Here is a 22,160-nt window from a genome sequence, read left to right on the forward strand (position 1 = left end):
TGTACTTTGTAGAGTAGGAGCAGGATCCTTGATGTCACCTCCAACAGACCTCAATGCCTATGTGTGGGGCCCTGGGTACTGCCAAGATCCCCACTGACCATCATGGGAAGGAGCTTACATAGAGCCCTTTGGATTCTGCAGAGGCAGGACTCAGTTTCTGTCCTTGTGCAGAATGGACTCAGCCTGTATCACTCCTGATGGACATTTCTCCTCCTTATCCTTCAAAATCTCTAGTGATGGAGATCCATCATCTTCCCTTTGCTCACTCTGATGTTTCATTGCCCTCAGAGAGAGGTGGGGGTACAGCTACTTCTGGTATCACTTTAGGCACCCTGTCTTCTGTGATTCCATGAGATTCCTGTGAAACCACAGCTTAAGTGACCTCCCAGAAAGAGCACAGTTATGATTTCAAGAGCTGGAGACATGGTGAACTTCATGTCCCTCAGGGCAATGTCCATAATCATCCATCTGCTCCTGGCAGGGGTTCAGCAACAGCACATCTCTCCTGGGTGGTTTTGCAGGGTACTATGGAGCTAATCCAGAGTCTTTTGATGTACAGCACAGGGAAGGATCAGGCATTGCGAAGAACATCCTCACACAAGCCCAAGAACCAGGAGTGAGGTGCTGGGTTGACAAGTTTGGAGCTCCAAGCCCTGAACTCTGTTTTCTCTCTCCACCATTGTGGGTCTGTTCCCTTCCTGGCAGCCTGTCCTCTTCCTTGGACTCAGCAAAGGAACATGTGGAGTCTGCACTTGAATCCAGAGCACTGCAGGTGCTAAAGCAATACCTTGCTTCACTGCTAAGGAGCAGATCTGCGTGTGGCTCCTTGTCCTCTGGGTTGGAGTGTGTCCTCCGGCCTGGAGTGGAAAAGATAAACACACTGTGGTGTAGCAAAAACTTTGCTTTTATTAGTCTTCATCTAAAGTAAAAACAGGCCTTGCAAATCACAAACAAATTGTCTTTCTGCAAGAGCAAATCTTGGTAAAAGCTGTCTGGGTTTCTTTATGCAATGGAGTTGGAAAACTAAATTTAACTGCTCCTTGAGGCTTCCCTCCCCTTTCTTTTGTTTTCTGGCAAAAGCCCCATTACCAGGATGGAAAGCTTCAGTATTGAAATTTGCCATTAAAGTTTTAAAAAACAACCACCAACAACATTTCCAAATACTTTGGAGAAAAAAGCAAAAGTAAAACCTACCAAAGCTCTTTTCCCCTCTCCTTACTTTGAGCAAGTGCAAAGAAGAGCCCTTTCCAAGGTAAAGCCTGGCAGAGGAAGAAAGCCTAAGAGGAGGAAAAGGAAGGTGACATGGACAAAGGCTGCAAGAACAAACAATATTCTGACTCAAAGGATGTTGCAAACACATTGTATATACTCGGAAATATTTTAAAACCATTTTTAAACCAAAGCAGAAGCTGAGGAGGAGTTGGCCCGTGGCAGGAGGAGAAAGACTTGAATTAGGAGTCCAGGGAGAGTGAACAATTCTCAGCCCTGAGAAGGAGCTTGAGGGCAGCATGAAGAGGGCGGGAGCAGAGGCAGTGAGGATGGGGAAGCCACCAAATTGAGCAGGCTGGTGTGGGATGTGGCAAATCATTAATACAAGAGGGGTGATGATACAGTCCTTTCTTGGACTGAAAGGTGTCAGGGCCAGAATCTGCCTGTACAGCTCTAGCTACAGCTTGAAATAGAAGATTCAAATGGTTAATAAAGGGAATATTTATGCAGTGGTTCTTGCCAGCTGAGAGGGGAAGCCTAACAACGAGTGCCTAGTTATTCCTGATTCCTGCTCTTGGCAGAAGATTTGGCTTGGTGACCTCCTGAGGTCCCTTCCAACCTCATTTATTCCTGGTCCTATGAGCACAACTCAATGAGCTCACCAGGATCCTCATACATATTGCATTAAGGATGATGAAGAGAATGTGGCAAGTAAAGAACAGAATGAATTCAGTCCATCCTGAATATCTTTCTCCAGACTTGAATATCATAGAACCACTTAGGTAAGAAAGGACCATCGAGTCCAGCCATTAACCCATCACTGCCAAGTCTACCATTAAACTGTGTCCCCATATATTAAATGTGTCCCCATTAAACTGTGTGCCCAAGTGCCACATATTCATGTCTTTTAAATATCTTCAGGGATGGTGACTCCACCACTTCCCTAGGCAGCCTGTTCCAGGGCTCGAAAACCCTTTCTGTGAAGCAATAGTTCCTAATGTCCAATCTAAACCTCCTCTGGAACTGCTTGAGCCTATTTCCTCTGGTCCTATTTCTTGTTACCTGGGAGAAGAGACTGTCCCCCACCTGGCTACAATCTCCTTTCAGGGAGTTGTAGAAAGTGATAAGGTCTCCTCTGAGCTTCCTTTTCTCCAGGCTGAGCCTCCCCAGCTCCCTCAGCTGCTCCTCATCCAACCTGTGCTCCAGACCCTTTCCCAGCTCCGTTTCCTTTCTCTGGACATGCTTCAGCTCAGCACACATATAACCTGAGGATGCTACAGCAGGATCTGGGTCCTTTACAGAGCTGGCTTTTTACAGGCTTTTCCAGCAGAATCTGGCTTTATTCTGGGGATGTCCCAGATCACCTCCATGGATTCTCCTTCCTTCCTCTCCCTGGAGAGTTACAATTGCTTGAGAAACGGGGACTTTAAACACAGCTGAGACAGAGGCAGGTGCACAAGAGATCTGAGCCCTGCTGCATCGCTCTCAAGCTCTTTGTCATTTTATTTTTCTCTGCTGCCCACCCCTCCTCAGCCCTTTCCCAGAGCTGCCTCTGTCCCTCCTTGCTGTAGCACAAACTCTGACTGCCACCAAACTGGAGCTGGGAGACACTTCCCTCTGTGCTGCAAGGTCAGCCCTCCCTGCTGCTGTCCTGCTCCTCCATCCATGGCTCATGGCCAGGACCGTGGAGCCAGAGCCCTGGGGAGGAGGAAAGTAAAGAGAGGAAAAAGGGGAAGGGAGGGGAGGGGAGGGGAGGGGAGGGGAGGGGAGGGGAGGGGAGGGGAGGGGAGGGGAGAGGAGAGGGGAAAGGAAAGGAGAGGAGAGGGTAAAGGAGAGGGAAATGGGAAGGGCAGGTTTGAGAAGGTTTGGGAAGGGAAGGTTTGGGAAGTGAAGGTTTGGGAAGGGAAGGTTTGGGAAGGGAAGGTTTGGGAAGATTTGGGAAAGTTTGGGAAGGGAAGGTTTGGGAAGGGAAGGTTTGGGAAGGGAAGGTTTGGGAAGGTTTGGGAAGGTTTGGGAAGGGAAGGTTTGGGAAGGTTTGGGAAGGTTTGGGAAGGGAAGGTTTGGGAAGGGAAGGTTTGGGAAGGTTTGGGAAGGGAAGGTTTGGGAAGATTTGGGAAGGTTTGGGAAGGGAAGGTTTGGGAAGGGAAGGTTTAGGAAGGTTTGGGAAGGGAAGGTTTGGGAAGGGAAGGTTTGGGAAGGTTTGGGAAGGTTTGGGAAGGGAAGGTTTGGGAAGGTTTGGGAAGGTTTGGGAAGGTTTGGGAAGGTTTGGGAAGGTAAGGTTTGGGAAGGTAAGGTTTGGGAAGGGAAGGTTTGGGAAGGTTTGGGAAGGGAAGGTTTGGGAAGGTTTGGGAAGGTTTGGGAAGGGAAGGTTTGGGAAGGTTTGGGAAGGTTTGGGAAGGTTTGGGAAGGTTTGGGAAGGGAAGGTTTGGGAAGGTTTGGGAAGGGAAGGTTTGGGAAGGGAAGGTTTGGGAAGGGAAGGTTTGGGAAGGGAAGGTTTGGGAAGGGAAGGGAAGGGAAGGTTTGGGAAGGGAAGGGAAGGTTTGGGAAGGGAAGGTTTGGGAAGGGAAGGTTTGGGAAGGGAAGGGAAGGTTTGGGAAGGGAAGGGAAGGGAAGGTTTGGGAAGGGAAGGGAAGGTTTGGGAAGGGAAGGGAAGGGAAGGTTTGGGAAGGTTTGGGAAGGGAAGGGAAGGGAAGGTTTGGGAAGGGAAGGGAAGGGAAGGTTTGGGAAGGGAAGGGAAGGTTTGGGAAGGTTTGGGAAGGGAAGGGAAGGGAAGGTTTGGGAAGGTTTGGGAAGGGAAGGGAAGGGAAGGGAAGGTTTGGGAAGGGAAGGGAAGGGAAGGGAAGGTTTGGGAAGGGAAGGGAAGGGAAGGTTTGGGAAGGGAAGGTTTGGGAAGGGAAGGTTTGGGAAGGGAAGGGAAGGGAAGGGAAGGGAAGGGAAGGGAAGGGAAGGGAAGGGAAGGGAAGGGAAGGGAAGGGAAGGGAAGGGAAGGGAAGGGAAGGGAAGGGAAGGGAAGGGAAGGGAAGGGAAGGGAAGGGAAGGGAAGGGAAGGGAAGGGAAGGGAAGGGAAGGGAAGGGAAGGGAAGGGAAGGGAAGGGAAGGGAAGGGAAGGGAAGGGAAGGGGGAAAAGAAATGAGAAAAGGAGAAATGAGAAAAGGAGAAAAAAGATTTGCCAGTGGTTTAAAAAAAAATATTTTATAGGAAGTAGAAGGAATGTGGTGTGAAGCAAAATGCAGGTCTTAAATACCCTGGTCGTGCTTTCCCCTCTGCGGGGCCGCTCCGTGGCCGCCGCTGTTTTTGTTTTCTTCCGTCCGAGTGACCTCCCGGTCACTCCAAATGTCACAGAGCCCGCGGAGCTGTGGCTCCCCGCAGCCCCTTCCGGAGGGGGAACACGCCGTCACCGGACGAGAAACTTGGCTGCAAACACCCGAGAGCAAATCGGTGTCAGAAACAACCGAGCCCTGGGAACGGGAGGGAGAGGGGGGGTTGCTCTCGGAGATCATTTGTTCATCAGCAGACCCAATGCTAAGGCTCCACGGACTTCAAAAACAGCCTCAATAGGCCAAGATGCCCCAAGTCCCCATCAAATGCCACCTTTGGGAATAGAGGGTTTCTTTATGTTGCTTCACAGCCAGACTTCGCTCCCGATGCGCCGATAAAACCCGGAGCCACACGAGCAGCGTGTGGTCTCTCCCTCGCGGTACTGCTTTATTTTGTGGTTGACATTTAGCTGTCACCGAGATGGGCACGTTAAAGCCATGGTAAGACAAATATTTGCTCGGCATGAAAAGCTGCCGGTAGGTAAATTGCCTGCCATTACCTTCGGCGCTGAGTAGGGATGCACGGGCAGAGCCGGGAAAATCCCAACCTCTGACCATTCACAGGCTATTAAAGACATCAGTTCCCCCTCTAGGAGCCCATCTTCTGGCTTAAAGCTCCATTTGTCACGTGAGCAGCATTGATTTGAAAGTATCAGGTGCTCTGTTCATCTGCTTAAATCTGTTGAATTCCTGATGGGAACCAGGAACAACTTGTCCCATTTTCCAGCAGAAACCCAAAATGGACCAAACGAGTTACAGTGCCTGCAAGGTGCCTCTTTCCCCTCATGGCCTGCCAGGGTGTCTGCTGGCTGCACACAAGGTTTGGTGGGGGGGAATATATACTGCTGCCCTTTAAGAGTATCCTGATAATTTGTCAGCATCGATGTTAAAAAAGCTGCCTCCTTTGGAAGACAAATTCACTTGGACCTGCTCTCCACTCCCTGCTATTTTTCTCCCACAGATCAGGCAGCCCTGCACCGTTTATCCTCTCCCTCGGAAGCAATCCCCAGCCGTAATGAAGTCCACTCCCAGTTTTAGCTTTTGTTTGTTAGCCCTCTCCCTGTGCTAAATATTTATTATGACATTTATTATCACATTATTTTGGTGACTCACCGTCCCCAGCTTCCCAGCATTGTTTCTAACGGGAACTTCTCAGTACCTGTTTCATTAACACCCTGCGTGGAAGCAACTTTACCTCTCACATCCCTTCCCACATTGACTCAGCCCTTCACCTCCACGACAAAACCAGTCCCTCCTGACCCTCCTTTGGGGTGAGTTCATGGCCTGCTCTTTGTCCACTGTGATCACTTTATCTTTTTGCACTGTCACTGCTCTCCCCACGACCAGATGGGACTGTCCTTTCTTTGAATGTCACTGGGTAGTAAACACTGGTCCCAAAGCAACCATCAATTTTTTGTCCAGCGCTGAATTAATCCACAGCCACCATCCTGAGGTCCCCAGCTGAGTGATTGCATTTTTGATGCATGATAGTGCATGTTCAGCAATGACCAGCTGTGTTTTCAGAAACACTAATGCTGTTCTGCTATTGAAGCACAGGCTTCCCAGGCTGAGATCTGTATTAACCAAAATCTTTTAATTTCTGCAAATTAACGTCCAGAGCTCTTCTCCACTTCAATCCAAGGGCTCATAACGGATCCCTGACACTGCCCACTCTTGGGTAATGTCAGCTCAAAGATGCAAAGGCATGGAAGGCTCTCTGGCTCTGAGGTATCAATAAATCTTAAATGAAATGTGGATTTTTTTTTATTAATAGGTGTTCTCTATTCCCTGTCCTGCCTTCCATCTTCCTCCACACTGCAGCCCATTATTGCAGCACTCCACTCACCTGAATCCCTCATTTCTCACCCCAGACTCCCCACAGTGCTCTCTGAACTACTGAAAATCTCTCCTTCTCTGTCGCATTGCTTCGACCTGCTCCTGTTACAAAAAATCCAGTTTTGTTTTGCACTTGCCTGCTTTACTCCTGCCTGTTCCATGATCAGTTTAACACTTTTTTGCTTGCATTCTCTAGTCTCCAAAAAACCCCCACAACTGTCCTACCCAGGAGCTGTCAGTGCTCTGTTATCTGCCCATCTTTGCCTTCTTCCACAAACCCAAGGCTTTCAGCTGCTCTATAACAGGGGAGGCTCACGCCAGTATTTTTTTGCTTTCCTTCTCAATCCCTCAGAATAATCTCCCAGCTGCTCCCCCCTCCAAATTATTTCTTCTTCAGACTCAGGGCTTCTCTGCAGTCTGTGCTGACCTGTGTAACTCCATGTGATGCTCCATCTGCTGTTGACTTCTTCATGTTTACTTTCTAAGGGGAAAGCTGAAAACATGACTTCAAGCTCTGGCCAGTGTCACTGTCATTCCCCCAAAATAAGATCTGCTGTGGACTGAGCTCTGATTTGGATCTGCTGTGGCTCAGTCCCAGGGATGCTGACTGAGGGAGGACTCGTGAAATGTGTCCTGTGCAGTGCTGCATCTCATGTGAGGCCACCTCAGCCCACAGAGAACCAGGGATGTGAGCAAACAGACAGCACCAACCTGCTGTGCACTGCCACCAGCTGTGGGTCTGAGCTCCAAGGGGTCCCCAGAGTGTCTGATCTGACTTCCAGCTTCACCAGGGGGTGCAAAGCAATTCCCAGCATGGGAATGTGGGTTGTTGCCCTCCCTAAGCCCAGCACAGCAGTGGCAGCTCTCCAGAACACACCATAACCCACTGGTTTGAGCTTGGACCCGTTCACATGAACCCTCCTCAATGGGAGTCAGACTCTGATACCTCAGCATAACCAAGATTCTACATGCAGACAGCAACTGGACTGAAGGTGTGTCAGGGTTTATACATACATAATTCTCTCTCTGATCCTGTCTCCATATGGGCATCCAACAGCTGGACCTCCAGTTCAAGTATATTTATAAATAAATATATCCATGCATGGCCAGCGAGGTGTATTAAAACCAGTTTATTTCAGAAATAGCATCATTTTTCCTGGCAAAGGAGAGCAGCTTCTCTCATTTTCTGTGCCACTTGTATTTTTGGGCTTAGCAAGGCAAAATGCCAAGGAGAAGACAGCATGTTTACCTAAGAGCAGCTAAAAGAGCTGTGTGGCAATCAAGGTATTGAGTGGGTTGGGCTGAAAATAGATCGGCTTGGAAAGACTTTGATCAAAGATGCTCATCAGGGGCCTGGATGGCCTTGAGCACCAGTAACAAGCTCTTAGGGAATATATCCCCCTGCACAAACAGTGGGCAAGGTGCACACTCCCCCCTCCCGTCTCTCATGAACCGTATCATGAAATGGGATTAATTATCAGGAATGTGATTTTTTTTTTTCCCCTGGGAAAACCCTGTTGAAAGGGTGTTTGTGGCCTCATTGGGATATTGCTGAGTGCTTCACCTCAACCCTTCTCAGGCAGTTATTATTGCTTAACCCCTTGAAGCTCTCCTGAGCTCCCACTGAAACAGGCTCCACACCTTTTCCAAGCTGTTTTGCCTCTTCCTTTCTCATTGAGCAGACATGCTCTGCCCTGTGCCAAGCCTAACCTACCCATGCAATTACCAAACTATTTGCCTGCAGCTCCACATATCTCACTTTATACCACACCTTGTGCCAGCTCTCCTTTCTGGGCATGTCTACATAGCTGTTCTGGCCCAGGGTCCAGGTCTGGCGTGTCTCTTGGCATCCTGACAAGCATGACAGATTACAGAAGGAAGTGTTTGGGCTCTTCTGGCAGCTCCAGGAAAGCTCTCACCCTGTGATAGGAGAGCAAAAACACAGCCCAGACTCTGGCTTTGAAGGTGTGGGGGTATGACAGGTCTGGTCACAGGCCCTGGGCTCAAGTCCAGAGAGAACAAACAGCATCATCATGTCTCTGTAGCACTTTGTTAGGAAGTGTTTCCGGTCCTTAATTGTCTTATTTCATAGTAAATGGGTTAAGATGCTGCACTATGGGACTCTTTTTTTTTTGCAGTTTTACAGCTGCAAACATCAGGGAGAACTTGCCACCATGTAGGGCTGGGAGAAATCTGTCATGTGTGAGACCCCCTGCCTCAGTCAGAGGTTGGGGGAAAGGAGCAGGGCAGCTCTGCTCAGCCAGGCAGGAGGCATTAGGGAAGTCACAATGCCCTGGGGACCCTCTCCAACTTTTGCCCTTAGTAGGGAAAACCTCCGTGTGATGCTTTTCAGAACTAACAGTAAAATTATTGCTCTCTTCAATTCCAGCAGAGATGGAAAGGGGGATCTCTACAGCCCCTCAGTGCACTTATATCCAGTAAAATAAGTGCAATACTTGCAGCTTTCTTGCATGTATCCTCTCCAATGGCCTTCTCCTCTTTGACAGGCACCTGGCTGCCCTCAGGCTGCTCCCCTGAGTGTCTCCAGCTGATGTTAAGGGAAGGTGCCATAGCCCCAAATTTTTTCTTTGCAGTTTTCCAGCTGCAAACATCAGGGAGAACTGGTAACCACGTAGGGTTGGGAGAAATTTGCCCACCAGACACAGCACTGTAAAACCAAGGGCTCTCCCCAAACTGCCATCAATGGGGTTTGTTACAGATTCGGCACCTACTGTTATCATGAAAACCATGGTTACATCAGGAATTTTGCATTTCCAGGGCTGCCAGGCCCTTAGTTCTCTACCTCATCAGTGGTAAGAAATAAAAGCACTATCTAAGGGTGGTTTGAGGGGAGTCCTGCAGCTCCCCACTGGCTGCAGAGCACCCTGGGGTCCGTCACTGTTCTGGATGACACTGCTCACAGCAGTTCCCAGCCCCACCAGTGTTTAAGGCTTTATGAGATTCCACAGGAAGTTGGTTGAATGTGGTTCAAGTGGTTACCTGAGGTTTTCCAGCCTCCTCTGTCACATCTGGCACAATCCAGCTGATGATCTCAGTGTTACTGGCTCCAGGTTTCCTCCTCCATGTCACAATCTTCCAATGGCTGAGGTAGTGTTCTAGCACCCTGTAAAGGTATTAGAAACCAAATTATTATTTGAACACAATGATACTGGCCATACAATTCTCACAGCAGATCTTGGAAATTGCCTTGCTATCCACATCAGTCATTTCCTGGATCAACTAACAGCACAAACCTCATTAAATCCCACATGCACTGCTGTATGCCTACTGCTCTGAGAAACTCGGGGAGAAGAAAAACAGGGAAAAGAAAACTGAATTGTGGGCACATTTAGGTTTAGAAAGAGGAAATCAGAGTGAAGAATTAAAAATGGCAGACTTTTGCTGGGCCAGTATTCTCCTCGTGGGCTCATGAAGCCATGCTGGATCTAGAGGAAAACAACAGATTCCCAAACACACCAGGGGAATTGAGGACCAGGATCTTGGCGACTGACTTCTCCTCATCAGAGCAACTGGAGGATGGTAGCAAGTCAGTGACATTTCCTAAGTGAGCCCAGAGGGGCTGGATCCTCTGCCTTGGGAAGCAGCAGCCTGCAGTTCCATGGAAAACAAGATAGCAATGAAATATGTGACCTTCCAACAACACTCTGAAGGTCCTTCCTGTCTGATGAACGAGACAGTAGTGGGACTCTTCTGTCCAGTGGTGACTGTAGACAGGGCTGTGTTTTCTTCCTTCCACCCTTTAGTCAGAAGTGAAGGTGAAAGGAAATTTCAAGTGCTGAAATTTTGAAAGCCTTGAAAAAGGAATTTTCATGTATGGACACTAAGCATAGCTTTTAGCTTGTGCCTGAGCATTTTAGGGGCTGTCTTTTGGGATGCTCCTTGTGTTGCTGAATCACAGCCCGGGCATTGGGGTTTGGGAATTACTGGTTTAGAGGAGATTGGTTTCAGACACTGAAGGAGAAGGTTGGGAGGCACAGCACTACTCCTACATGAACTTGGGTAGTTACTGTGGATCAGCTGACACTCTTCAATTTGCTAAGTCAGGTAATTTGACCTTAAATCTAAGCCCATAGTTGCAACCATGGAAAGAGCACTTCCAGGAACAGGCTATTTATCCTGTAGCTGTGCACAGAATTACAGCCAGATAATAACTCCAGGACACGGTTTATTTCCCCGTGGTTGCTGTGACTTCTGGGTGCTCTAAAGCAGCTTTTTTCTTGCCTTTTTTTTTTTTTTATTATTTTTAATTCTGATGTTGGAGTTCCCCTACTTGCTGCTTCCAAGGGTGTCAGTTTTAAAATTGAGAAAACTAATGAAACTGGAAATATATTAGTGCTGCCTCTGTGGTAAAGGTACCTGCCAACATCCCAGCCTTGCTCTGTTCAGAGCATCCAACTTTTATCTTCTGTCTCTGCAGAAGAGGGGATGCTGGGACTAACTGTTCATCATTATGGGCCAAAGTACCAAATACAGCACATCAGCTACAGAAAACAGACCCTGCTGAGGCACAGCTGACTGGCTGTGGAGGTGCTTTATTTCAGCACTTGATGGGAACACTGAAGCAGTCCATGCCTGGGGGCTCAGGGGCTTGATTCTGCTCACAGCCAAGATCCCCAAAGACACTCACTATCTTTTAGCCCTGACAATGTAGTGCTACTGAAAATCCCAGGTGCCCAATAATCCCTGTATAAGCAAGCACAGACATCAGCCCACCAGCCAGCTCCTTACTTGTTTGCATTCAGTGTGCATTTAGCAGCAGGCTAAAAATACAATACCATGACTAGATAGCGCTCTCTTGAAGACCACTTGCATTTCAGATCATCTCAGCCTTATGCCACACTCAGAACTTGCCTGAAAACCTGGGGAAATTATTTGCAGGGCTACTGCTGCTCAGAGAACAGCTCCAGTCAAGAGCCCTTTATTCCATGGGTTTTCCAGGCAGGGCATGTGCAGTTGAAGCAGGCATGATGTTATTTTTCAGGAGAGAATTTCAGGGAGGAAAAGTGGTGGATGCTGAAAGCAGCTTTGTGTCCTGCTACTAGGACCCAGGCAGGACATCTGGATCCCTATGCAAAAATACCAGGATCTTACTGCATCTTCCTGACCACAGGGACAGTCAAGAGGTGACTCTGTCAGGTTTTTGGAGCCTGCAGAAGTGGCTGATGCTCAGGGGTGCTGCCACGTGCTTCTGATGCCTCACCAGGTCACAGCTGCAGTGCCTGGGTTAGTCTCCCTGGGCTCCCTTTACAGCCAGGGATGGCCCTTTTGGGGCACAGCCCATCTCACCCCAAATGAGTCAGCTGAAATAGATAAAAAGATTCCTACAAACCCATCTTCTAGGCTGCTCCCTCCTCCAAGGATATTAAACCTTCTCCAGTCATGTGTGAGACTCCCTGCCTTGGTCAGGGGTTGGGGAAAAGGGGCAGGACAGCTCTGCTCAGCCACGAGGGAGGATATTAAACCTTTTCCAGGTCCACAGCAGGAAGAAATGTCCACCACCTCCTCACCTGATTTATACTTCTTCAGGTAAATTAAAATGATGCCTTTTATTCCTGCTGACCTTCTAGCTGCCTCCACAGTGCCCACGTTGATGTAAAAGCATGGAAAATTGAGGTTTGCTGTAGACTGTTCCAGGTATGAATACCCAAAGTGTTCATCAGCACCTTGGGAGGGTGCTGGCTTTTTAACATCCATCCCAGCAGTCTCTGGCATTTTTGGCAGGAAAACAAGCAGATGTGACCAGACTGTTTCTCTGTCTGCTTCCTGTTCACTGCTTGTGAACCGGGTGATCATTTCCAGCCTCGTTTGATGGTACCTTTGCATTCCCAAAGTGCTGAAGCCTGTAAGGTTTGTGCAAACAGGCAGCCAGGTAGGGAGAGGAGGGAGAGAGAGAGGGAGGAAGGGAGATTTACTCTTTTTGGGACACAAGAACCCATCCAAGGGTTCAACCTGAAGTCTTACATCCAGGGAAGACCAGGTCGCTTATGGGGTCACTCACTCTTCTAAACACCATTCTTAGGGTTTCCCAAAGAGCAAGGGGGTCTGTTACTTGCCCCAGTATCTGCACTCACTGTATCATCTCAAAATGGTTTAAACTGGGGATAAAACCCACTGAAGAACCTCTCTGGATAAAATGAGTCCTCACCATCATCCTTGTCCTGCGTGGACAAGACAACAGAGACATAAGGAACCACTGGCAGTGATTTGAAGTCTGATAATTCCAACTGATGGAAAATGTGTGTGTGTGCACATGTGTGGGTGTTGGTGGGAGCACGAGCCATTCACAAACAGACCCTGTCCCCAGCACATCAGGCTTCAAATTCTGCGTTTGTTTCTGTGTAGAGCAGCTTGTCTGTCCAGGCAAGAGCACGGATAGATGCCAAGCCAGGCTGCAGGTACCCAGGGGACGGGAAGGAGCAGCCGTGGGAAGCAGCAAAGGTCCAGCCCAGACCATCTGCTGCTGTTGGATTAATCTCTAACCTGTGCTCTTAGCTGGCCAAGGGAAACTTGTTAGGCTGAATTTGTATCTCCAGCTTCAGGTTACAGCCTGGCATGTTAAAATAAACCATCGCTGACTTCGTGTTGTCTTAAAAACCTGGGTTGTGGATTAGAGATGGAGGGAAAATTGTGGAAGGAGTTGTGTGTGACCACCAGTGTGGGGGGGAGGAGATAACTGTGCTGCCAACAGCTTGATTGTGGCCCAGGGCACCTCCTTGAGAAAAAGGAAAGGATGGAGAGCCCCAGGGTGAAGGGGTGGCTGAAAGGAAGCTTGGACCCACGAGCAAAGTCTCTCTCCTTCTGCTCTGGGATCAAACGTTGTGTGCTCTGAAGAAGCAAATTTGAAACATTTTTTCTCCCCTCTTGATACTGTTGTTTCTCATTACCATTGTTTGTCTTGTTTCCTCTTGCAAACCATCCTCTGCCAGAGGAGTAGCAATCTTGAAAACTTGGAAGTATTGTGGAGGAAGGAGGAGAATTATTTTCTTAAAATTTCCTTTTTCAAAATGTGAAAATAATTAAAAAAAAAAATCAGATGTTTTCACTGCCAGGGAAAGGCATGGACAGAAACAGAGGAGAAATGTCTGGAGAAAAGCTGTCTCCTAGCTTTGTTGAATACTGGAGAAGGAGGAGACGGATGAAAAGCACCGATGAAAAGAAAGTTTGAGGAGTGGACTCTAAGACTGACTTATTGCTTATCTGATTCCTCTGCAAACTGGGCCAGCTGTCTCACAGGATGGTTTCAGGTGGCGTCTGCTGAGCCTCCTGACTCATCTGCGTGTGGGTTTTGGATGTGCTGGAGCTAAACTGAACCTGCCAGGCACTTACAGTTCGCTTTTACACACACGGAGGAGAGCTGGGCTGGTTGGACCGAGTGTTACAGAGCCTCTTTCTAGGAAAGGAGCTTTGCGTAACAGAAGGGAAAATAGGTCGTTGTCAAGGTTTAGGACATTTGCAGAAGAAAGTAAACAAGTGGTTCAGCTTGGTCAAGATGGGAGAGCAGCTCTGCACCGAGCAGGATCTGCCCCTGCTCAAAGACAAGGCTGTGCTTGCAGGAGGGCTTGGCTGGGAGGAAAGTCAGCCTCGTGTTTACGACAGCGGGACTCGGATTCTCCACGTGATCCCTGACAAACCACTTAATCCCAGCGCTCTGGGAGGGAGGAATCACCTCCCTGTGACACCCGAGGCTTTGGGTGCCAAGCTCTGTGGGGCACAGCTTGCACCTGGGCATGAGGCACCCTGAGCAAACGTGGCCTTGGGATCGCTGTGGAGCTGCTTAGGAGTGGGAGGCTAATGGGAATGGGGAGCTGGTGCTGGAGCAGCCACACCAGCCGTGGCCATGGCAGACCCAGAGCAGAGCCCGTCCCAGGAGGACTCAGGTGCGGAAAGAAACAAAAAACAAGGTAAAAAAAATTAATAATAATAACAACCACCAACCGCCTGCAAAAGCACCTCAAAGTCCTTAAAAACACCCTCAGGCATTCGCCGAGCAAAAATCCCAGGAGAGATGTTGGAACAACTCCAGCTGCCTCCCTGGGTGACACTGAACCACAGCACGTCACCTTCCCGGGGCACAGGGCTGGGGGAGGCGGGGGCACCCACCAACCCACCCACCCATCCACCCACCCACGCTGGGGACCAGGGACGGCTCTGCCCTCGCAGCACGGGCTGTGGCTTCGCCCTCCCTGCCCGGGAGGGTACAGGCTGTGCCGGAGCAGCGCTGTGGCACCCGGGGGGCTGCGCGGGGGCTCTTGCGGAACATCTGCCAGCTGCCCGGCCCCCGCCGCCAGCCCGCCAGTACATCTTGTTTGTGTTTTTCCGCGGAGCACACTCCCAGCGGGTTATGTCAGAGGTGAGGAATGCAGGGCCACCCTGTGTCATGAGATCAGACTTACATTTTTAGGCCGAGCGCTTACCGTATTTGCTGGGAAGCGGCGCGCAGGCGGCACGCGGGGCCCCGGAGGGGTGGGAGATACCCCTTCGCCTCCATCCCTCTTTTCCAGCCCTCGCTCCAGCAAGAGCCGGGTGGAGCGGATGGGGCCCGTCTGCTGGAACAAGCTCTCCCTCTGTTCCTCGCAAGCAGCAAGAAAGGAAACGCAGTGAATTAAGGCGAATGAAAAGGCAGCAGTGAAAGGCGGCCGGGCTCGATGCCAGCGCTCACGGAGGGAGAACTGGTGTGGAGCTGCTCCCTGCCGCCGGTGAAGGCATCGGCACCCGGGACTGCCCCGCGGGGGAGACTCCTCCGAGCACCAGCACTCACCAGGCTCCCAGGGGCTGAAAGCTTGAGGGGAGACGCGAGCCCGTCCAGGGAGAGCCGGGCTGGGAGCTCTCGATGTGAAAGCAGTTTGCAGGGTCTGACCCAAAACATCACCCGGAGCAGTGACCTTCCCCCCGTTTCGTTGCTGGGAGCCAACCCTTACGTCCAACCTTTCTGAAATTTCTGGACTGCTTTGCCCGAGTGCCTCTGCTCGAGGAAAGATGGTGCAAAGCAGCTCTGCTGGTGTCGTACAGGGTTGCTGCGCTGCCCTTTCCCTGGTTTTCCCACTTAAAATTTAGAGGTTCCTTTGCAGCTACGCATCCCATCTAGGGTAGGAGGAGGGGAGCTGCTTTGATCTCGGGGCCACTGCAGAGAAAACCCACTGCAGCAGGGTCAGATCCTGGCACAGGGAAAGGCTCCCCCTTTCTGCTCTGGTGTGGATTTTGCTTCTTTTTTCTTTTTTTTTTCTCTTTTTTTTCTTTTCCTGAATTAGCTACAATAGTAGGTATCTTGAGACTTGAGATTGAAAAGCCCAAAAGTGAAGGGAAAATGCTTCCACAGACCATGTGCAAACTGAACACCACTGTTTGTTGGGGTTTTTTTGTTTGGTTGGTTAGTTTTGGGTGTTTGGTTTTTTTTGTTTTGTTCTGTTTTGCCTTACGGAGGGTTTTGACATGGTGGTGTTTTGTTCTGTGTCAGAAGGAAAACAAACCCTGAAATACCAAAGTCTTTCACACAATGGACTTTCCTTTCTCTAAACATCCCTGCGAGCTGGGCCTCTTGCAGCTCTCAACTCTTCCCAGAGCAGGAGAACAAATACTAGGAAATCTGGAGGCATGAACTGCACAGAGCTGGCTGCACAAGCCCCGTGTTATTCAATGTCTCCAGTGCTGGCTGCTCCTCCCCTGAAGGAGGCAGGTGAACCTCCAGCAAATGCTGCTGGTTCCTGTGCTACTGGTAGTTTTCTGCTGTGCACCTCAGTCTCCTTTTTGTGTCCCTGTGAAATGTGACAGGGGACAATTTCAGCTCCTCATCTCTTATTCTCTGACTTCTGCTCTTCTTGCGTGTTATGTCACCCCTGTGTGCAGTTCCAGACTTCTTTGGGCACTCTACTATAGTCCCAAAAATCTGTTTGGGAAATTCTCCCTTTCATGGCAAATGCTGATTTTGGGTCCTCTCTAGACTTGTGGTGCTATGGAGGCACCAGAGAGTGTCTTGTGGAGATGAGAGAGGTGACCAGCAGGGACAGAAGGGACTATCAGAGAGCTCCAGGGGAACCCTCAGACCCAGCACCCTCCCCTGGGCAAGGGGATGGAGGGTCCCACAAAAGGCAAAGGTGATGTGTTGACAGGAAGGGGCTGGTTGCTGCCTCATAAAAATAAGGAGGGAGAAGTGATGGTGTGGGATCCTTGGGAAAATGAGACTTGTTTAATGGCTGAGACTGTTATTCTCTTTCTTCCCTCTCTCTTCATCTGCCTTGCCTTTCATAAAATTGTGCTTTGATAAGATTTTCTGTTTTATCATTTAGTGTGGAGATTTAGTTTCATTTTCCCTGGATTTGGAAAGGAAGTAAAAGGGGGTTTCAGGCAGCATTTAGCAACAGCCCTGGACACCAAATCAGGGCTAGACAAGACCCAGAGAAGGGGTTGCTTCCACCTTGGCTGATCCAGAAGGCTTCTGCACTGTGAATGACATGAAATAAGGATCTTGGCTTTCATTAGATCTTTCATCTGCCTGGAATGCTTTAAGGATCAGAATTCATCATTAGCAATAATTATTTATATTTAGACTTGATATAAGTTCAGTTCAACTGCAGTGAAATCATTTGCTTCTGTTACGTTCCTTCAGTCTGGGGGGAATACACTGACATTGCTTAGCAACCTTTAATCATTTTGGTGGAGCACAATAGTCTGGGAAGGCTGAAGTTTATGTGTGTTACCCTGCCCCAGGTAGTTACTTGATCTCACAAATAATAAGTTTCTAACCTTGTCATTTGTTTCTAATCACCATTATCTTCTGAACTGGAATTGAGCATCCTGAAATCATAGAATATCTCAGGTTGGAAGGGACCCATAGGGATCACAGAATGGTTTGGGTTGGAAGGGACCTTAAAGATCACCCAGTTCCAACCTCTCTGCCATGGGCAGGGACACCTTCCACTAGACCAGGTTGCTCCAAGCCCCATCCAACATGTCCTTGAGCACTTCCAGGGATGGGGCATCCACAGCTTCCCTGGGCGACCTGTGCTGGGGTTTCACCACCCTCACAGTGAAAAATAATAATTAAGATCATCGAGTATTGCTTGACTTGAACGTTGGGTTATCTCTCCCTCTGCAGCATGGCAGTGCCCCAGGATATCTCAGGCAGATCCCAGAATATAAGGCAGCAATATCTCCATCTGACCCAGGCAGGCAGCTGCTGGTTTGACTCGGAGCAGCACAGCAGTGGGATGTGCTGTGCCTGCCAAAGCAGATACTGTAGGTCCTTTATTTCCTAATTGTCACTTTTTCTATGACTGCCTCAAACAGAACCAAGGAGCACGGAAAGAACAGTGCTTCCCCTGTCAGGGATGGAGTGGAAAAGACGGAAAAAAAGGCAGAAGGAAGAATGTGGTGAAAGGCACCACAACATCCAGGGGCCTGACTCGGATTTGCTTGAAGCAGTGTAAACAAGCAGGCTACAAAACCTAAGAGCTCTGACTGACACTGGCACCAGAAAAACAAGGAAAACTTGTTTTAGACCAATTACACTGGAGAATATATGTGAGATTTTCAAGACGCTGAAAAACATCATCATCAAACAGAGCAGTAATTTGAGTTTTAGGGCCAGATCTAAATGCCAGGGCTGCAAGAACCAGAAATTTAACCTGATATAAAGTGACTGTTTTATTGTTTCTAAAGATTTTGCATTGTTTGAAAGATTTTCTACCATAAGATCTCTCAGCTGCTCTTCTCAGCTCCCTGCTGGGGCACCCTGCAGCTCATCCAGGCTCATCTCCCCCAAGCTCTCCACCCATCTTTCTGCTCCCTGTACTCCAAATCTCTGGACAACTCTGTCGTTCCATGCAAACTGGGTGGGGTTTGCCCTTTTCTGCTGGATATTTACCCGACCTTTCCTGACCTACTGCCATATTTCCTCACTCCTTGTAACCACCAGCCATGATAGAGTTCTCGTCTCATATTCAGGGCAGGACTGCTGCTCCCTTCCTATGAAACTCCCTGGAAGAGCATCCCACACACTTGGACTCCTGAGCGACTCAACTCACCTACAGAAAGAAAAATGAGGTAGAGCTGGTAAGTCTGAGTGAGGGGCCCACGTCAGCCCCTGTGGAAAATAGGACAGTGGAGCAATAGAAAAGAACTCACAGGGAGATCTTGTTCCTTGATGTTCTCCAAGTTCCCACTGGGAGCAGGCAGAGCTATCTGGCTTGCATGGGTTCAGCTGTCTGTCCCTCTTGGCCACCTCTCCACTGGCCTCTGGTGAGACTAGAAACAAGAGGCTGCTGCTCCACCTCTACCCATTCCTCCAGGGTAGACCTAGAGACTTGGGGGAATATAAAGCCATGATCTGTGTGAAGGCCAAGGGCATGACTGGGAGTCATGCTGGGAGTCATGCTGGCACCAGTGGGATGCCCTGTCACTGCCACAGAGAGGTCCCTGGAGCCTGATGTTAGGCTAGATGTATTGTTCCAGAGGATAGCCAGGGATTCCCTGGAACACCACTTTATTCAGGGCCATCTGGTATCTCACAGTCCCATGACCAAGAGGATTGTCATGCCTCATGATTCATCCTTCCTGGTTCCCATGGAGCAGGGAGAGAGCCACAGAAGCCCTTGGTGGTTTTGGTTCTCCTCAGCTATGGTTCATTGCTCCGGCCCATCTTGCTCTTATATCCTTCAGGGAAGAACAGAAGTGATTCCAGTACAGCAGCAACAATCAATATAATGGTTTGTGTGCATTTACACTAACCAAGCACCCCCTTCAGCCATCCTACACTTCCCAGGAGAGTAGATACCTGGGAGAGGAGAAGGCACACCTGGGAAATGATCAATGGTGCTACCACTCCAGAAAGGGGTGTAGGAAGTTTCAGGCTGCAATAACACGGTGATTTCATCCTCTTCAGCAGGCCCTTTGCCAGGTGTATCCTGTCCAGCCTGTACTGAACTGACTGGGGATGAGGAGAGGCAGTGGCAGCCAACTCCAAATGGCCAAGACCAGCCTCGTGTCAGTGCTCAGTAGCTGAGTCATGTTTTGGTCTTCTGCCCCACCCAGTCTAGAGCGAGTTCAGCACAACCCTTTGAGCTTCACTTTCCTGCTCTCAACACTCTCCCTCCTTCAGAGATCTTCCCACATTCATGACCCAACCCATCCACCACCAGTTCTCTCTCTTCTCCTGGACTGGACACCATGCAGGACAGGAGCCAGGAGCTTGCTGGCTTTGATTCATCATCCTCTAGAAAAAAAGCTGGCTGATCCTGCTGGCCATGCTTCCTCTTGCACCATCTGCTGTTCCTGACAGCCAGCCCCAGCACAAAGGCTTGGTGTTCATCTGCACCACCCTGTCTTGAGGGGAAAGGCCACTTCTGGGGGTCACTGTTCCTACATGGCACTGCTGGAGGTGCCATCTGGGAAGTGGAGCTGTGGAAATGGTGCTGTGTTATGCCCTGGCAATGCAGTGACATCCTGCCTCATTGTTTTTAGCGAGGCTTTTGCTAAGGTAGTGACCCAGGAACATCAGCATATCCTCAAAGCAGTGCCTTCCACAAACCTCTCCACCAGGCACGAGCACTCACGTGTCCTGATGTGCCTGGGAATGTGCCTGTGCTGGCTGGTGGGATGGACAGGCTGCCAGTCACCATGGATACTGCAATGTGTGCTCTGGATTTGTGAAAGAAACCATGGCCATGGGATCATGGGAACACATTTATATCCCACCAGCTTTGTCCCATCAGGCAACGCTCAAGTTTGGTGTGTGTTAACAATCAAAACCTGATGGCTTCCCACGGGTCCCAGGCTCCTGAATGATGTAAGCATTTGTTGTCCCTGTCCTTAAATAACTACAGAGCAGAGCCAAATGGGTTTTCTCTCCAACAGATGGGCTGCTGACAGGTGCTGCTGGAGGCTGAGAGATGGAAAATCAAGGATGCCCTGACATGGTCTGTCACTAGCTTGAAGAGAAGAAAGCAGGTGAGACTTGGTTTCCTTATTCTGGCACATTATTTAGATGCTCTAGAAGTATAATAACACAATATTATTGTGTTAGGAAAATATTATTACCTTGTCTCAAAGGCAGGAGAGTGGGATGTGTCTTAAAGATGGAAGACTGGGGTATGTCCTTTGGGACAAGGATGATCTGCTTCCATAACACAGGTCCCAGAAGAAGCAGGATTGTGTCAGAATGGTAAAATAACAGAAAACAAAAGCTTTTCTTTCTCCATAAATAAATAATTTCTGTGCTTCCTTTGTGGTTCTGTTCTAAAGACTTGCTGAATTCAAGGAGGATGTGGTCACACTCGTTGGAAACTCCAGATGCTACAATATAGAAACACAAATCTGCATTAAACTCACATTTTTTATGAGTTAAATGTCATGTGTTTTTCACAGGCTGCTGTGGTTTTCATGTCCCTCAGAGAGCATTTGCCCAGTACCTCTGATATCTCCTCCTTGATTTCTTTGACAGGATCCAATCTTTTGTTATTTACTGATGTCACTGCAGCCTGGGAGAGAAATCAACACAGTCATGAATTATGGCCCATGCTGGTAGGACATTTCATTCTGTTTGATTTAGTGGGAAAAAATCTCAGATAACTAAAGATGAGTTCAAGCTGTGACACTTTTCTTCTTGCTTCTGAGTTGCCCTGAGTGGTGAGGAGTGTCTGGGTTGAGTACTTTCACGTGGGTCATTGGGAAGGTGAGACCCTTCAGCAAACGTGGGTCTGTGTGTAGGGCTCAGTTTTGAAGAAGCCTGATATTACAGCAGTGCAGCTCCATCTCCACTCAGGAAACTCACCAGACTTTGAAAAAAAAAAAAAAAACAACCCTCAGAATCACTAGGATGAAAGAATCACATGTTGTTGTGTGGGTGTTTTTAAGCTTCAGCCATGGGATCCTCCAGCTCTTCCTTCACCTGCAGGTCTTTTCCATCCCACCTAACACCTTCTGCTGCTGAGCACCTGAGGGATAAGGAAAGCAGCATCCTGGCCTGTGGGCGTGTGTTTCTGAGATGGGAGAGGCATGAGGGCACAGACTGGCAGGACATAACAAGTACCTTCTCTGCAGAGGTTACCAGCAGCATCCTCACTCATTTTGTGTGAAGAAAAGGAACTCCAACATTATATTAAAAAAAAAAAAAAAAAGGAGGGTGGGTGGGAGGAGGACAGAATCTTGCTTTCTCCTTGAACAACAAAACTCTTGAACTCTTGACTCTAGGCAAAAGGAAACTGAAGTCACTGAATTTTGAAGTCACTCTGGAAGATGATGTGCAGTGCTGTGGTCCCACAGTGAGGGGAGGGTGTCCCTAAGCACACAGCCACACCAGGGCACAGCTAGGGTAATTCCCTGGGCTTTTCCATATGAAGGCTCATTTTGTTATAAATAACCACCATTTTAATAATAAATTACTGCCCTCTGGAAGTCCCACAGTAATGTCATTGTCATCTGTGGGCACTGGAGACTGGGGAGGAGAAGAGGATGGTATGTGTTGGTTATTTGATGGACTCTCTCACAAGGGCCACATTTAGGTCTATTCATGTGCACAAAGTATCACAATTTGGGAAGTCTGGGTGATCTTTGGCAAGGCCCTATTCCTACACCCAAACTTCAGCACCACACATGTTCCTTTAGTCAAGGCATAGGTGAATGCACTCTTGCCTCCCCAACAGCTCTTACTGTTGGTTATAAATCTGAGAAAATTAGGCCAATATGTGGACGTTGGGTCTGGAGGATGCCTCAGCTTGGGACTTGGAGGTTTAGCTCATGATTTTTAACTCCTTGACATCACAGGGGCAAACATTTGCTTTGCAG

At 48.9% G+C, this 22,160-nt stretch overlaps 1 protein-coding gene and 1 long non-coding RNA gene across 7 annotated transcripts; one reads left to right on the forward strand and one right to left on the reverse strand.

The window, feature by feature from the left end:
- Positions 1-183: 183 nt before the first annotated feature.
- Positions 184-14,966, reverse strand: LOC127461097 (uncharacterized). Of its 4 annotated transcripts, none has more exons than XM_051768419.1 (4): positions 14,798-14,966; positions 9,363-9,486; positions 1,220-1,277; positions 184-857 (listed from the first exon to the last, which is right to left on the reverse strand). In XM_051768419.1, exons 1-4 carry the CDS (start codon positions 14,869-14,871, stop codon positions 526-528), a joined length of 588 nt encoding a protein of 195 aa, XP_051624379.1. In that variant the 5' UTR covers positions 14,872-14,966; the 3' UTR covers positions 184-525. The 4 variants fall into 4 exon arrangements, with proteins under 4 accessions (XP_051624379.1, XP_051624382.1, XP_051624381.1 ...); XM_051768422.1 differs by having other exon boundaries at positions 1,195-1,277; XM_051768420.1 differs by lacking the exons at positions 184-857; positions 1,220-1,277 and adding exons at positions 2,656-2,907; positions 4,454-4,667.
- Positions 14,005-22,160, forward strand: LOC127461106 (uncharacterized). 3 transcript variants are annotated; one of them, XR_007899968.1, is made up of 4 exons: positions 14,005-14,284; positions 18,324-18,431; positions 20,232-20,324; positions 20,818-20,965. It is a non-coding gene; the product is annotated as an uncharacterized LOC127461106 (long non-coding RNA). The 3 variants fall into 3 exon arrangements; XR_007899969.1 differs by lacking the exon at positions 14,005-14,284 and adding an exon at positions 21,271-22,160 and having other exon boundaries at positions 18,166-18,431; positions 20,818-20,897; XR_007899967.1 differs by lacking the exons at positions 14,005-14,284; positions 20,818-20,965 and adding an exon at positions 20,401-20,593 and having other exon boundaries at positions 18,166-18,431.

The sequence above is a fragment of the Manacus candei genome, unplaced genomic scaffold (genome assembly GCF_025592945.1).
Source record: "Manacus candei isolate 608988 ecotype Guabito, Panama unplaced genomic scaffold, ASM2559294v1 h1tg000094l, whole genome shotgun sequence".
Lineage (NCBI taxonomy): Eukaryota > Metazoa > Chordata > Aves > Passeriformes > Pipridae > Manacus > Manacus candei.

Coding starts and splice junctions, on each gene's coding strand:
- LOC127461097 (XM_051768419.1), bottom strand. CDS start 14,871: ATGGAGGCGAAGGGGTATCTCCCACCCCTCCGGGGCCCCGCGTGCCGC. Junction 9,487..14,797: donor GCCGCTTCCCAGCAAATACG/GTAAGCGCTCGG, acceptor ATACCTTTACAG/GGTGCTAGAACACTACCTCA. Junction 1,278..9,362: donor AGGAGGCTGGAAAACCTCAG/GTAACCACTTGA, acceptor TCCTCCTCTTAG/GCTTTCTTCCTCTGCCAGGC.